The sequence below is a fragment of the Aulonocara sp. 'chitande type north' Nkhata Bay genome, linkage group LG19 (genome assembly GCF_057382095.1).
Source record: "Aulonocara sp. 'chitande type north' Nkhata Bay isolate Kocher_YH1m ecotype deep benthic linkage group LG19, A_spYH_male_GT1.1, whole genome shotgun sequence".
Taxonomy (NCBI): Eukaryota; Metazoa; Chordata; class Actinopteri; order Cichliformes; family Cichlidae; genus Aulonocara; species Aulonocara sp. 'chitande type north' Nkhata Bay.
In genome coordinates, this window is record NC_141362.1 from 30,252,461 (window position 1) to 30,267,787 (window position 15,327).

Below are 15,327 nucleotides of genomic sequence, written 5' to 3' on the forward strand. Positions count from 1 at the left end.
AGTCCCACACTGAAGAGTAAGCCTGTGTGTCAACAGAATAGGAATCTCCCTTTTCTGCCTTTGCAAACTTGAATAAATAGACTCAGAGGAAAATCTCCGTGCACGAGCAATGAGTCTACCATCCATGTCAGCAGTTAAAAGATCTCCAAATGTTTACCCAGCCTGAATTGCGCTCACAGAATGTCGCAGGCACTCGGAGGATGTTTCTGTGTACGCTCTATAGTTTAAATCACCTGCGGTGTATAGTCTAGAATTGCACTACAGCATCACAAACTAAATAAACTACCTTTTTATGTTGCAGCTAAAAGGAGGAAGCTGTAAAATGTCATCAGTAAGTTGTATGTAGACAGATGCAGCAGGGCAGAGACCAAGACAAAAGGGGAGGAGATTAAACGGTCTTGTGAAAAGGTGGCGCGGAGCAATTAGACGCAAGTGCTTCTCTCTGTCTTTCTGCTGACTGCAGCTCAGAGGAGGACTGGAAACTGAAAGTTGTTGGCACAACTTCATGCGTGATTTTTTGAAGCGGATTCCTTACTTGGAGATCTTGGACTGAAAGCTGCTCACTGAATATGCGTCGTCACATCTGGCGTTCACGCTTTTATTTCCACAGAATCCGTTTTTAAGCTCATATTAAAGGAAAACGAGACACAAAAAGTGTGTAAATGTGAATATTTATCAGTTTCTCCTTTTTTTGTTAAAGTATTATTGTGTTGCCTCCTCGTCACCTCCACTTTCTCCTGAGGGGCCTTATTCATTAGTGAGCACAATCTACTTCATCAGGTTACACGCGCGGAGCTACGTGACTCCACTCATTCTCCGCGCTACTAAACCGGGAGCAGATGACTTGGAAAATCCCTGGCAGCGAGTTTTTTTCTGTTTGCTTCTGTTTCTGAGTATTTTGGGACTTTTGTTGGATTTTTTTTTTCCGCCACTATCTCCATCGGGAGCCATCGCCACTCTCCACGCACAGACGTCACGAAATGTTACTGGGTTTTGTCATCGGGACTGTGGTGGCGCTTTATCTGCAGTTCTCACCTGCACAGGTAGGACGTTGCACGCTTCGGTGAAACTTTACACTCAGAAGCAAAATGAGGGGATTGCTTGTTTCCCCCACTCTCCCCCCTCCTCTCCTACTTTGCACTGAAACCACAGAGACTTTGGGTTGAGATTTTCACACGCTGCTCGGTTTATTTTGTGTCTGCTTTGTCCACCAGTAACCCAGCAAAGTAGCAAATAATGCACCTCGTTATAGAATGATAAATAAAGCGCCTATTGTTAGGTCTGCTAATAGCCTCGTTTAAGTTCAAAGTGTAACCTACATATGAAACGCTCGAGTCATCAGAAGCCAGTCAAGTGATAATGATCTATTGTTCTTTCTCATGCTGCTTTGAATGAGCGCCATCGGGCACCCCTCATTCATAAGATGAAACGTGACAAACTGCATCACTCTCTCTGTGGAGCAAATGATGCAAGGTGACTCACTGTTATACTTTGCAAAGCTTGCTAAGCTCATAATTACAGCCGCATCATACTTTAAAAGCTAGGTTCACAGACATGGATTATGTTATATTCCCACTCTTGTAGGCTATGGTGGGATCTTTTTTTCGGTATAAATTTCCATCAAGGGGAGCACTCTGGTCGTCATGTTGGTGATATGTTCTCTAAATGGGAGATTGCTGTGTTTCTTTCCAGGTAGTAGATGTAGCAGATCCTGGAGCTGCTTATAGTCTGAAAGTGTATTTAGTAAAACTGGATCATGTTAAGCTTGCAGGCACCTGCAGCTTTCCCTTCTTGTGCTTTCTTAGAAGGACACGAAGAGAAGGCAGCATTCTTTAACTGCTTTATGCCAAGAATAACAGTAATGAAGATGAACCAGTGTGAGCATGTGGAATTCAATTAAAAGCATAATTTCAGGGAAGCCGTATCAGTGTCAGGAGTTAAATCGGCCTACAAAGCTGGTCTGTTCTGTTGTCTGGCGTCGCCTGTTATTCTCTTAATGAAAGTCTGTCAGAACAGGGGAAACGGTGAAATTGGAGTGAGGAGTCATTCAGAGGCCTGTGTTGTGCCAGAAATACCTGTAAGAAGATGTGTCATTGAACATTCGGACTTGTGCCACCGTATGCTTCAGCCCTTGAACCTATTCAGTCTCTGATTTCCTTCCAAGGTGGCTGGGGACTTTCAGCTGTCTCTGATGGCTTTTATGTTTAATGCAAAACCAGGCAATTCCCTTGTCCATTCACTGCCAGTGTCACACTTCATACTCTGCTGCTTTCCTGTTGAATCAAGTAACACCCCCTTCCCCTTTGCAAAGCTGCAGGCCTCACATAGAGGTACTACTCGCTGACTCAGTCAGGCTCTCAGGGTTGGAAAAAAACTCCATGTCCCACCAGATTCCCAAACCCAGAGACTTTGCAGCTGTTGCTTAAGTTGAGAGTGAGTGGGAGAGGCATGAGTTTACCACATTTCCTCTAATCCTCATAATCAGCTCATGGCCCGGTTAGTCAAAACAGGAGTGACAAAATCCAGGGGCCTCAGTGTGTAGCAGGTTAGATGCCCTCTGCTGCACCCAAAGACTGATGGCCAATGTAACAGATCAAACATCTAACCTGACCAATTAGATGTCATACAGTATGTGAAGATTTGACCTCGGGATCCCTGCAGTTGCTGAAAACTTATTTGCATTTACTGATCATTTGTAAATTTAAACGTTTTCTTTGTTTTCCTGCTTCAATACAATTCAACTCAAACCAGCAGCTCTTTTCACAAGTTCACACACCAAGTTATGTCTGGAAATACAGACACTAGACATGTGTCTGGGAATCGCAGACCAATAATTTAATAATGATTAGCTTTCCTAACTGTCACAGCTGTGAATCATGTGGTCAGTTACAGCTGTGGACAGCAGAGAAGCTGGAGTTGACTTCAACTGTTTAATACCGTCCTGCATGAGATTTATAGTGTAGTCTGTGTGTGTGTGAATGTGTGTCACATACAGAGGGCGAGTCTATCATTACTGCATATATCAGTAGTTCACAGCAAGTTAAAAGGAGTGTTTTCCCCAGTGTTCTTGGGTAATTGTTATAAGACAGAAGAGATATAAAGAACCAGTGAAGAGGAAAAGATTGGCTGGATTAAAGGCTGTGTTCTGCTATCTCGCTATGTTCCATAAAAAGGGATAAGATGACTAAAGACAGATGGCTGTGATTCGCAGCGAAAGCCTAGCTACACCCATCTCTCCACCTCTCGCTATTCCTTGTAGTAATCCCATGCTGCAAATCAGTGGTGTGATAACTTTTATCACTAACACTGGTGTGTTATGTTAGAAGCATGGTGACATGGTGTCATCGGAGAAAACGGAAACAGCGTAGTATAAAAAGATGTATGTAAATAGTATTTTTTTTTTTATCATAAATCAACACTGTAACAGTAGGTGTATTCTGCTGATGTTGATTCCCATTGAAATGAGCAGGTCAAACTTCCAAGCTTTGTGGCTTGTCACTGAGGGTGGAAGCACCTGGGTTTCCCTTCTCAACAATAGTGGCCGCTTTGTCACCCTTTTATGAAATACAGTACAAGCTCCATGCCATCCACCAGGTGTTTTACACATGAACTACAAACAGAGTTCAGTAAACCTAATATTACTTTATGGGAAGTACTGTATATGGAAAAGATTATTGGTTTTAGCCAAATCTCTTGTTATTTTGTACAGTGTATTTCTTGGGACAAAGCAGTCGTCTATTTACTGTATTATTGGCAGACCTGCATGTACAGTACAGTGTGTGTTTTAACCTGAAGTTACAGTAGTAGGACTACTGTGAAACCTGCCTATACATTGCTTTTAAATACCTGTTGCCTCCTGCTCATTTGACAGCTATCCCTGAGTTAGATCAAAACCACTGGAATGCTCTCCGTACAAAGCCGATCTCTTAGTGATCGTAGTGATTGTATTTCATGCTTGCATAAACAGAACCAAACCTGAATGGCATTTGGCAGCATTTCCAGGTGAAATAACTCATGTCCTGAAGATTTGGACATGTGCACAGCTCGCAATTTTGGTCAACTTCTGAAAAAATATTTTTGTGATTATGTTATGATGAAGCTGTGGAAAAAAATAGCAAAGGTTGAGGATTATATGCCTCACTGAAATGCAATTATGAAATTCTTTGAGTGACTTTTTAAATTGTATAACAGATATGGGGAAATTATGCCTAACCCATGTGTTATTGCCAGAGTTCTGATGAAGATCATCACTTCATCGGTACACCGTGTTTCTGTGCCTCTAAAGGCAGTGAGCCTCAGCTTCTGCTTTTGTATTCATAAGGACATGACGCCACACAGGTGTTTCCTTTAAATCACCCTCCGCACCAAAACAATACTTGAGACTGGCCATCTGTACCGCACGCATGTGTTTGTGTTCAAGTCAGAGCAAAGAGCAAATGTATAATCAAACATTAAGTCGACTGCTCCCTTCCCGCCGTGGCTTACTCTGTCTTACGCTTAGCACATCTTCCTGTGTAGATCAGATGTCTGCACGGGAGTCCCTGCAGTGGTGGTGACCTGCTGACTGCCCCTCTGTGTTGTTGTGGTACTTCTCCCTGGTTGTAATGTCCTAGCCCAGGGGAGAGTTGCAATCGCAATCAGGAAATATGGAGTTCTCCTTCCTCCAACAGAGGAGGAGGAGTGGTTGTGCTCAGGGCAGCTGTCTACTCAGCTAGCTTTAATCTCCCATCTGGATGTAATTTACTGTGGTTTACAGAACAGCGTTTACTGTAATGGAGACCACAATTACCACCGGTCAGCTTATCTCAAGACTTGTCGTGTGTGTATGTTTGCGGACAGGGTGCACAGTTTACACAGTGGTTGTGTGTTTTTGTGTGCGTCCTTGGGGAGACATTTATGCATGCATTAATGGACTTATACTGGGGAAATCGTGGTTATCTAAATTAAAATTTATGCCGACCCTTACCTCTCCCTCATCACTTGATCCTATTTTACTTCTTGTTGTTTTTTGACTAGACGGCAATGCCAAAAAAAGCAGGATTGTTTTCAAACTTCAGCACTTAGGCTTGAAAAGGGTTGGTTTGGTTGTTGCACAAACGATACCTATTCTTTTTGTCAGCTTTCATACAACAAATCTCTTTTTCTGCTGTATCTCAGCAGCAGGATCCAGTGCATGTGGCTCCAAATTGAGAATGGGTCTGCCTGCACATGGATCCACCATATTTAATGTAAAGGGCAGACATGACGATGTCAGTGAGTCTCATCTATCTCCCAGCAAGAACACTTAGCTTAGCTGTATGCATAAAATCAATTAAAATGCATTTATTCTGAAATCTGGCAGTTATGCATGCCTATTTATGCTACTTTTTTGTTTGAATCTGTGTGATCTATGTGTGTTTGTGTACTTACATGTGGAATAACTCGTGATTTCAAAGTCTCTCTGATGATTCAAGGCATTGCTGTGGAATGTTTACCGCATGCTCCAATGAAGTTTTTCAGTCTTTTGGCTATATCCAGTGACCACCTAGAGACTGGGTACTTCTCAGTCCTGTAATAGCACCGCTGTCAAAAGCTGACCCGCCATGTGTGTACAAAAGAGAAGGCCATGAGTTAATGTTGTGGCCATGGCGCTGATGACGTGGAATCTGGTTAGCAATAAAGGGCACATGAGGAAGATCAGTAAAGCATCATTTCTAACTTATTGAGTATCCACTGTCCCCCCTTCTGATTGGCTGCCTCCCTGAGAAAACCAAGTTAGGGCTCCACGTCCTCTGTGACATAATACAGATACAAGAGTAGACAAAATTTGTCCAAAGAAAATGAGCATTTAAAGCCGTCTGCAGTCTGAGACTTTGGCTTACAGTGATTACTTGTACGTATTCTTGACCATTTAAAATTTAAAACCTTTGTTATGATTTATGCAAACTTCTACCACTGTACCAAAATATGTGAGAGAAAATAAAGAAACACAAGATAAGTCCACTTAAAAATTCCCTTGTTATGCGTCTTCAGAATCACCCAACTGCCAGACTACTTATATTTACTCATTTCATTTAGTTTACTGTCATTCTTTACCTCATTTAGCAAACCCAGTCAGTCAAGTTATCCAGCTTGACTGAACTAATTAATGTAAAAGCAATTACAGTTTGTCAGATGGTCAAAGATTAAGGGGACTGCCTAGAGGACTACAGTTTACTACTACAGCCTGAATACCATCAAAGCAGGAGATCCAACGATACATGTGTGCTAATCAGATGACCTAATCTTTAGTCAACAGAAGCAATGAGTCAGCATTAAAACTGCATGTAATATGGCAACATTTTTTGCAGAATAACACATGAAAAGTTGTTTTTCAGCCGAAAACTGTAGAATGTGGTCGGCTTTCTAATGGTGGAAATACAAGCATGTTGTGAAACACTCATTCCTTTCAGTGTCTTGGCTCCATTGTGAATAGTATGAATTAAATCCTATTGTATTGTCAACCACAAGAGATATAACCTAAAACGCCCTACCAGCATGTGAAAAGAAAATCTTACTGCAGGCTTTAAGATAGCCGTCTATTACTTTGTGAAATCTGAACAATCTATGTATGGGACGCTGGTTACTGATAATGATTAATTATTACTGTTTTATACTGGAATACTGGAATGACGTGAAAGCATTTAATTGTGGTTTATAGCCGCCTTTAGAAAACTTCCATTTCACTCTGCTGGAAAACAAAAGCATGCCCCACCCTTACTCTTATGCAATCCACTGGAGAAGACGAACCTAACCTCCAGTCTGCATCAGTTTCTCCAAGCCTTCAGAATAGGCTTTTCTATCTAATAACCCTAAATTGGTTTGGGAACCTTTGTATTTGATCTGCCATCCTGTTCTTTCCTTATGAAAAATACATTGTGGAATAAGCTGGCTGGACTCCAGATTTTTCTGGCAGAGGGCCATGGGTACCTGCTGTTTACCTCCTCCCCCACTTGACCCTCAAAGCTGAAACATCTTCTGACAATTATGCTGGGTCCCCATCATGTTTTAGGTTTGCTCCCTATCCACGCTGCCCTTCCTCTGACAGATGGGATAAGCAAGGAGGTTAAAGATGACGCATTTCAGCTGTGTGGGACTGCAGAGTAATGAGGCTTGGGGCCTCTGCGGCCCAATGGCAGGAGCCCAGGGACGCAACAGGTCCTCTGATTTGACCTAGAGTACAGCACAAACTCTTAACCAGCAGTAGTAGGAACAGAACCTTATAAACAATGTTTTATTTCAGCTACAACTACTACAGACAACTCAATCCATACTCGCTTTCTCCAGCTGATTACTGAAATACTGAAGCACACTGCGCCACCGTAAAGTACTAAATGTCAAGACCTGAAAGCATTTTGTACAACTACAGTAGCCAAACAAGGGTGTGTTACTTATGGAACCTTGTAGATGCAGTAAGAAAGGTTTCTCTGGCACAGGAATAGCTGGAAAGTTTAGGCACTTAATCACTGAAAGGTCCAAGTTATGTTTAAATAAAATGTCAATTACCAGTTACATAAAGCTTAAAGGAGATGTGGCATCCCAATATTTTTTTTTATCTTGCTAGGATCAAAGATTTGCTTACGCGTGTCCCATCAAACATTAGTTGAGAGATGGAGTACACCAGCTTTACAGAGCTAACACTGAGAGAAGCAACTATTCACCTACAGCTAATGTAGGATCACAAATGATCTTTGCATCCATTATCTTTGGAACATGGAGGAAAATAACACATGCATATGTAGACCATGTAAAGTCACCACACCTGTAGAGTCCAAGCCACTGCACTGCCATGTTGTTTCCAATCCAATCAGTACAATTTTTTATAACATATATAATTTTATATTGGTCTTTTTTCTGAAATTTTCAAAATAAACTAATCGTTTGTTGATAATGATGGTAATTGTTAGGTCCTGATCTTTGATTCCTCTATTAACATACAGTACACATTTGCATTCATTCATTCTTTATATGGTGGATTAAGATTAGGATTAAAAGTAAGGACGCGATGGGCCGTTATTAATCAAATCAAATGTAATCCATAGACTTTTCTTTACCTGTTTGATACATTCACATATGTACCTGTATATGAATTGACCCTCCAAAGCTGTTGCTAGTTTTTATGTATTGCCAACGTTTAAGTCTTGTATATAGAGTCTATAAAATATAAGACTATAATTTTAATCTTTGTGTCAGACTACAGCCCAGAATATTTAATCCATTTTATGAAGCATAGCTTTTTTTGTGTTAGACAGAAACAGTCTGTAAAACTCATTTACTGGAAAGACAGAATGGATGTTTCTGCTTGTGTGTAATGGTAAAAAGAGGAGGGATTTTCTGCTCTTAATTCCTTCTTGATATTTCAGCACTTTCTGTCAATTGCAAAAACCCAGATGTTGTACATACAAGTGAAAATTCCAATACAATTGACAAAGAGGAGAAGTATTGGGTTATAAACCAAGAACAGATGAATTTAGTCTAGTCATGTCTAGTTTATTTCTATAGCCTTTAATCACACTTAGTCTCAAAGGTCCTAACACCCACATTATGAAACCAATAAATGATAATGACACATGGTAACGTTACACTCTGATTGAGGACAAGTAAACTCCCTGAAAAAGGTCACCAGGGAACAAAATGTAAGAAACATTCAGGACTGCACAGAAAGCGAGCATGCTTTTAGGATTAATGACACATTGAACACATTTATTAATGTGAAACAGTCCCCCTTTCCACAAGAGCCTAATCACCCCCTGTCACCATGAATCATACAGTTAACACTCTAAGTGCATAAGACTGAGGGAATTGCTACGTGAGGATCCTCATGAAGCCTTTTTAAGAATCTGGTGGATTCTTTTGGGCAGCTCATTCCTCTGCTCTCCACCGCAAAGGGTACCAAAGATGTTTCCTCATCATGTCGAGGCTTAACCCATGACCAAGGTTAGAAAATCCTCCAAAACCTCAAAACGTTCAGAGAGGCAAGTGAGGCCAGAGCCAAAAAACCCTTGTGATGTGGAGCAGCCACGACACGCAAAAGGGTGGAAAAGGGGAAGCTGATCTTATGCCAGTTAACGTTGGACACGAGATTCATTTTATCAGCCTGCCATTGAATATAAAATACACTCAATGGGCCTGAAAATGAAAGCAACTTTTGACAATAACTGGAACTGAACTGTGACTTTCCCATGCTGTTCTTAAAGAATATTCTGCAAGTAGAGCTTATATCCTGCTGTTTCAGTGAGGCTGACACAGCCCGATGGATGCTACACTATAGAACAACTCGGCAATCATAGCAACAGCTGTAGATTTTAGCCAGAAGAACAAGAACAACTGTGTTGAAAAACAGGGAAGATGCCTCAACAGCTCCCTTTGCCCAGAAAGGACTCTTGAGTGATATTTGTAGTCTTTAATACAGAACGCTGTGCAGCTCAGAGGACAGGTCAGTTTCTGACACTCATGTCAGTGACAGTTTTACGGGAACTGCTGAAATGTTTGCAAGTGTAAATGCATCATCATCATCATCATTAAATCGGGACATTCCTCTTAAATCACACTGTTTGGAGGGGGGAGGGAAGGATGAATACAGCAGTATGCTGACAGATACTATCCTCATCCTGAAACTAATTTTGGTTCATAACAGGAAAAGGATGGATTTCAACAAAGCACAGATGGTGCATAAAGCAACAGTCTTTATTGCCATCACTCGAGGAAGTCCTTGTCAGGCTGGTTGCTGTTGCATGAAGACTTTTTGCTCCAGTATCATTTGTCCCACTGCTATTGTCTACAAAAACATTGTTACACTATGAATGTGATCCGGCATGTGTCATAGAGAAACTCAAGTCCAACACCAGTGACGAGGAGAATCTGCGGAAGCAGGTTGTCTGCCGCCTGTCCTGCACTTCTGCCGGAGGGTATTTTATCAAACATAGATTTCCCTTCCTGAGATGGAGTCAACCAGAGGTTTTGTGTTTTCCCAGGCGAATGAAAAATTCACTCTGTTTATCATGGGATTATGGGAAAAAATCAAGACGGAGGAGGAAACAATCAATGGGAAAATAAATAGAGAGCTGAATGTTACACCACAGGAAACAGGTTTTGAACCTAAACAGTTGGGCACACTGTAGATATATATGAAGACCTCTATCTGCTGCCTGTCCAAAAGACTCATCCCCAACAGAGTGGGAATGACCTTCCACTTTGGTGTACTGTTGTTCCAGCTATCGCCACCAGAGGATGAAAACACTGGTGTCAGACATTAGTGTAAAGGCAGGCTGACCTCTCTGTGTATAAAGGTTGTAGGCAATAGTGTTTATATTTGACTGGGTGGGTTAACAGTTTGGATTAGTTTTATATAATGTTGTTCATGTTTAGGTATGTATTTAATGTTTCTGGCTTATTGCCAGTACCTGTTTCACTTTCATTGTCAGTCTTGAGGCTCGCTGTCACATCCTGTCAGACCACAAATGATAATTCTGGATCCCCACGTTTTGTGTTTTTCAGAGTCTTCCCTTGGCAAGTATAAACAGTACAATGGAAGGTAAGGAGTTCTTCAAGTTTTAAGCTTTTAAGTCTGCATGTCCTGGATAAAATGAGTTAATAAAACTTTCTTCGAGAGAGAGTAGCTCTGACTCTTTTGTTACGCTGTATTTTCTACAGTGTTTGTGGTTTAGAGAAAACAAAAGGGGGAGACTAGAGTTTAACAAAAATATATTCCCTCGTTGTGCTCGTCACACTTAGTTCTTTACTCTTGCATGCTGGTTAGTCATCGAATTTCATCTGAATATAGAGCGCAGCAGAGCATGTCTAGGCTAGCAACGATTACTCAACTGCTGACCTTCTCTCTTCATATCCTTTTGCTCCCTTACATTGCTATACATTAATGCTAATTAAAGAGGAATGCACTGGTAGAACTTGCAGGCAGAAATGACTGCATGGACGTCTAAGAGCCAGATCAGCAGAAGGCATGCAGTCCACTCAAGAGGCACTAACTGGCCATTGAACTGTCCCTTTGCACTGTACTACATTACAGTTCGTGGCCTCATCTCCTTACCATGGATGCTTCCCCAGCCGTCTCCTCCCAGCCTGTCTGCTTTTATAAACAGCTGTTGTAGTGTAAGGCTCCATTTGGTGACCTCTGAGGGTCACCACAGTCCCAGAGGTGCCTGCGGGGCAACTCCAGTTCCAGATCCAGCAGGGTTCTGTTCATGGCCATGTTCCCAGTGTTTGTTTTCTCTTACTTCTCTGTTTGGCCATAGTTGTCCCTGTTCTTCCTCCACAGTCTCCCCAAAGCAACTAGGACACTTTCACACATGTACTCCCACAGGAAAGCACACTGTACATTAAACAAATGTTTCTTTCCCCCTGAAAATGAAAACAGGATACATACTGGTGTATAGGTTTCTGTGTACAGGGCATGAAAGCATATCATTGCTGGATTACTGAGCTAATTACCAGTACTGTTTGTGTAGAACTGTATCATCTTTAAGTTTAGCTTTTTTAGCTGTCAAATACGATCGATGTTGTCACAGTAAGACGAAAAACTGATCGCTAACCAAATAAAAATGCAGAGAAGTCCCAGAAAAAAGATGGCACTGCTTTATACTTTGCCTACTCTTATTCACAGTGCTTGTGTTTGAAAAAGTTTGGGGTCGCAGCTTTTGCCGCACCATTGAGAAGCTGGTGGAGGTGGTGCAGGAATACCCATCGGAGGTGGAGCACATCTACAGCCCCTCCTGCGTTCCCCTGGTGAGGTGCGCTGGCTGTTGCGGAGATGAGAACCTGGAGTGTCATCCCACTCAAACCACAAACGTTACCATGCAGGTAAGACCTAAGTGTTGTGCAACATAAGTGTGAGTTATAACTCGTAGCTGTGAGCGCTTCATGAGATCGTTTTGACAAATCTCCGTTTCACCTCCACCCCTCCTCCATTCCCAGCTTTTGAAAATCAGGCCATCAGAACAAGGTCAAGAATATGTTGAGATGACGTTTGTGGAGCATCAAACATGTGAATGTAGGTAAGAAAAAAAGAAGGGTGTTGTGACATAAGTTATTGATAAGTATGAAAAATATAAACCCCGTCTCCTGGAAGTCATGTTTATGTTTCTCATAGATTCATCTCCAAAAACTTGAATTGAATACCTAACAGAAAATAAAGTTGTTTTCCTAAAGATTCCTGCACTGTCGACACACTATCTGCTAATCGAGTTTGGTCATTAATAGCAGGCAGCATAAACGTAACTTCTAGAAGACTGGGTGACTCTCACAGACTTTTAAATGTTGTACCTGGACATTCATGTTAATTTATCGAAACCTTTGCCCTCAGAATCAGGAAACCTGTTGTGAAGGTTCCAAAGTAAGGGAATATTCTTACAATATCAATTTTGCTATTTGTCAAAAAACGCAAGCTTTTTTTTATAATTTGGTTCTTGGTTCAGGAAAAGGCGAAGAGGAAGGAAGAGGAAGGAGAGACAAAAAAAGAAGGAATGTGACAGGTGAGGGGCACACGGGGGGGAGAAAACGTTCACATATCCACCATTTTATCTTATTACAGCTTTTAACAGAGGCTACGTTATCACTTGTGTTCTACAGGTGCCAGATTCCTCGCAGGTAACTGCAGTGGCGACCCAACCCCCTGTTGCAGTGTGGCTCACTATTTGTTTCCAGCCCAGTGGGAGCATCAAAAGTCTCCTTCACTCATCTATCAATACTGTGTCTGCAGCAAGAGACTCAAACAGCTGGGTTGATTTGCTGACATGCCCTTATGCTGATGGGCAGGGTGTTTTTGTAACGACAAGGTTTAACAGGAAGTGCGTTTTGACTGGTGGAAACACTGCTGTTACAAGCCTGAAACAATGGACATCCCTGGGAGCCAGTGCAATGTAGAACCAAACAGACTGTCTTCTTTTTATGCTAGGTATTACTGTATCGGTTATTATTTGTCAAATCCTTTGGTATTTAAAAGAAGGTTACACAGGTAAAAAAAGAAGAAAAGTCTATATTTATTAATATAGTTGGACCAGAGAACACCTTGTGGACTTGATGTGCAACTTCTTTGTACATGCGATAAGGAAATGTCTCCCTCTAGTGTTTATGGAAAGTGTTTTTAAACCTCTATATTAAAGTATTTTGCAATCAGATCATCATCATATCTGAGATCTGTTCCAAAAGCCATTGTTGCATAATTGCTTGTTGTGTATAAATCAAACTCTTTAACAGCATCATGTGACCTGAATGGGAAAACAACATTTAGCAGAAATGTTCATAAAGCGAAGATTTTCCCAAAACTTCAAACTTTCCATATTTATGGAATCCAGCATACAGATGTTCTCCTAACAAGAGGCTAATCTTGATTATCTGGCCCATTCATCTGAAATGAACATATGGATGCACAGTGGGTGTGGCGAGATCAACGGCAACCGGCACATTCGTGTTAAAATAATGAATACACTTATGTTTGAGTAGCACACATGTTTTTGCAAGAGTAGAAATTCCTCGTTTCAATTTTTTCATTTATAATTTTGATCAAAACATCCTCGGATATTTCAGCTCGCCCATCATGCATTTCCAACTCAGGACCAAATACCCATGCGTTGCTTGTTTAGTCGCTCACAGTAAACAGGTTGCAGTTCTATGACAATACATGAGCCTTCAGGAGGGTATTTGAGGTATGCAGATTGAATTAAATACTGTACAGAGGGGCAGTGCACATCAGAGGGTTGGACCCAGTTTTTGGCAAACCACTCATTTTTTCTCGAGTGTCAGTCACAAGGACATAACATACGGTGCACGTTCAATGATACACTACTTCACTGTGCCTGTACTTGAAACATATCAAGGACCATACAACTAATACCCACAAGGCTTCCTTTGAATGCCGTGGAATATTTGGTGTGGCATGTTTCTTACTGTCGTGTAAGCAAATAAGTGAAATGTGAATTCAGATTTAAGTATTCCAGTGGGATATATCCAGTATACATTGTCTTATCTACTTGTCAAAGTAATGGTTGTGGAGGAGGCTCGAGCCTGCCTGTCCCTGACCTTGGACAGGAAAGAGGGTACACTCCAGACAGCTCACCGGCGTGTCTACGGAATAAAAATTCTTAAAGTTGAAATTTAAAAACAGTGCTATGACAGGTTAAAAGTAATTGCACTGTATGGAGTGCTGCAGCAACAGGGGAAAGCTTGAATACAAATTATTTTTGCTTTTTATAGCCGTTAAAACATCATGTAAGCCCTCAAAATCTTTTTTTATTAGATTCCAAGCTTGAGCTCCCACATGTAAAAGCATTAGTTACGGTCTCAAATGTTCATCCCATATGCTGTGTGCAGCTGAACAGCACAACCTTGTGTCCAACTGGTGACTCAACAATCCCATAATCCCACACCACAGGTGTCATCCTCTGTTTCTAGAAACACTGCAACATGGAAGGGATGAAGTTTCGTAGATATGTTAAATGGCGTTTGTTTGTTTGTTTGTTTGTTTGTTTCATGTATCACATAAAGAAAATCTATGAAAATGTAAAAATAGCATTTTGACTGACGTAGTGTTTTATTTCATTTAAATATTTATTTTGTAATAAAACTGTTATGATTGTCGGCTTGTCTTGTGTAATTGTTTAGTAATTCCAGTTGTATTCAATAATTATATACCAGTAGGCAATCCTAATAGATGTACCAACTGCTGGCAGTCTTAATCTGTTTCACATTATCACAAATAATAGCAAACTATATGATAGGCCGTTTACATTTGTAGGCTAAAATATCAAACACGGTAGATTTTTTTAAAAAGACGTTTTTCAGCCTAAACAACTAGTCTGATGGGGTTACGCACACCATAGCGTAACCCCATCAGAGCATAAGTCTCAAAACAAGCTCCTCTTTCGCCAACCCCAAGAATAAAACATGTACTTCACCCGTTTCCGTAGCAACCTTTATGTATCAGGTTATTAAAGCCCTTAATAGTGTCTCACAGGGAGTTGTTGTTCCCGTCACAGCTCTTAAAAGTACACTTCTTAAAACCACCTAAATTACAACCACTAAAAACTGGACTTATAACCCCATCATCTGAAAACCCTTACTTACTTTTAGAAACTTATCCAGGAGGTTGCCGTAACAGACAATAAAGTTGCAAATGTGTTTTGTGCTTTTTTGTTAAAAAAAGATTAAAAAAAATATGATTATTATTTAATACTTTCAGAAATGTATTCCATAACAAACTAATTCACAGCATGAATACTTAAATGCAAATGATTTTCTGTCACCGATTTGTTTAAAACCATATCTGCGTGAATGCGCGCACGTAATTGTGTTTAC

The 15,327-nt window shown here is 40.9% G+C and overlaps 1 protein-coding gene across 2 annotated transcripts; it reads left to right on the forward strand.

The window, feature by feature from the left end:
• Window positions 1-395: 395 nt before the first annotated feature.
• Window positions 396-14,585, forward strand: pgfb (placental growth factor b). Of its 2 annotated transcripts, XM_086275623.1 has the most exons (7): window positions 397-1,043; window positions 10,516-10,552; window positions 11,639-11,835; window positions 11,950-12,029; window positions 12,338-12,367; window positions 12,450-12,506; window positions 12,604-14,584. In XM_086275623.1, the coding sequence occupies exons 1-7, from the start codon at window positions 981-983 to the stop codon at window positions 12,623-12,625; spliced, it is 486 nt and encodes a 161-aa protein (XP_086131749.1). In that variant the 5' UTR covers window positions 397-980; the 3' UTR covers window positions 12,626-14,584. The 2 variants fall into 2 exon arrangements, with proteins under 2 accessions (XP_086131750.1, XP_086131749.1); XM_086275624.1 differs by lacking the exon at window positions 12,338-12,367 and having other exon boundaries at window positions 396-1,043; window positions 12,604-14,585.
• The last annotated feature ends 742 nt before the right edge of the window (window positions 14,586-15,327 follow it).

What these genes read in the sequence shown, in the direction of transcription:
- pgfb (XM_086275623.1), top strand. Translation starts at nt 981, where the DNA reads ATGTTACTGGGTTTTGTCATCGGGACTGTGGTGGCGCTTTATCTGCAG. An exon ending in TGCAGTTCTCACCTGCACAG is followed by an intron (nt 1,044 to 10,515) that starts GTAGGACGTTGC and finishes TGTGTTTTTCAG; the next exon opens with AGTCTTCCCTTGGCAAGTAT. An exon ending in CCACAAACGTTACCATGCAG is followed by an intron (nt 11,836 to 11,949) that starts GTAAGACCTAAG and finishes CTCCATTCCCAG; the next exon opens with CTTTTGAAAATCAGGCCATC.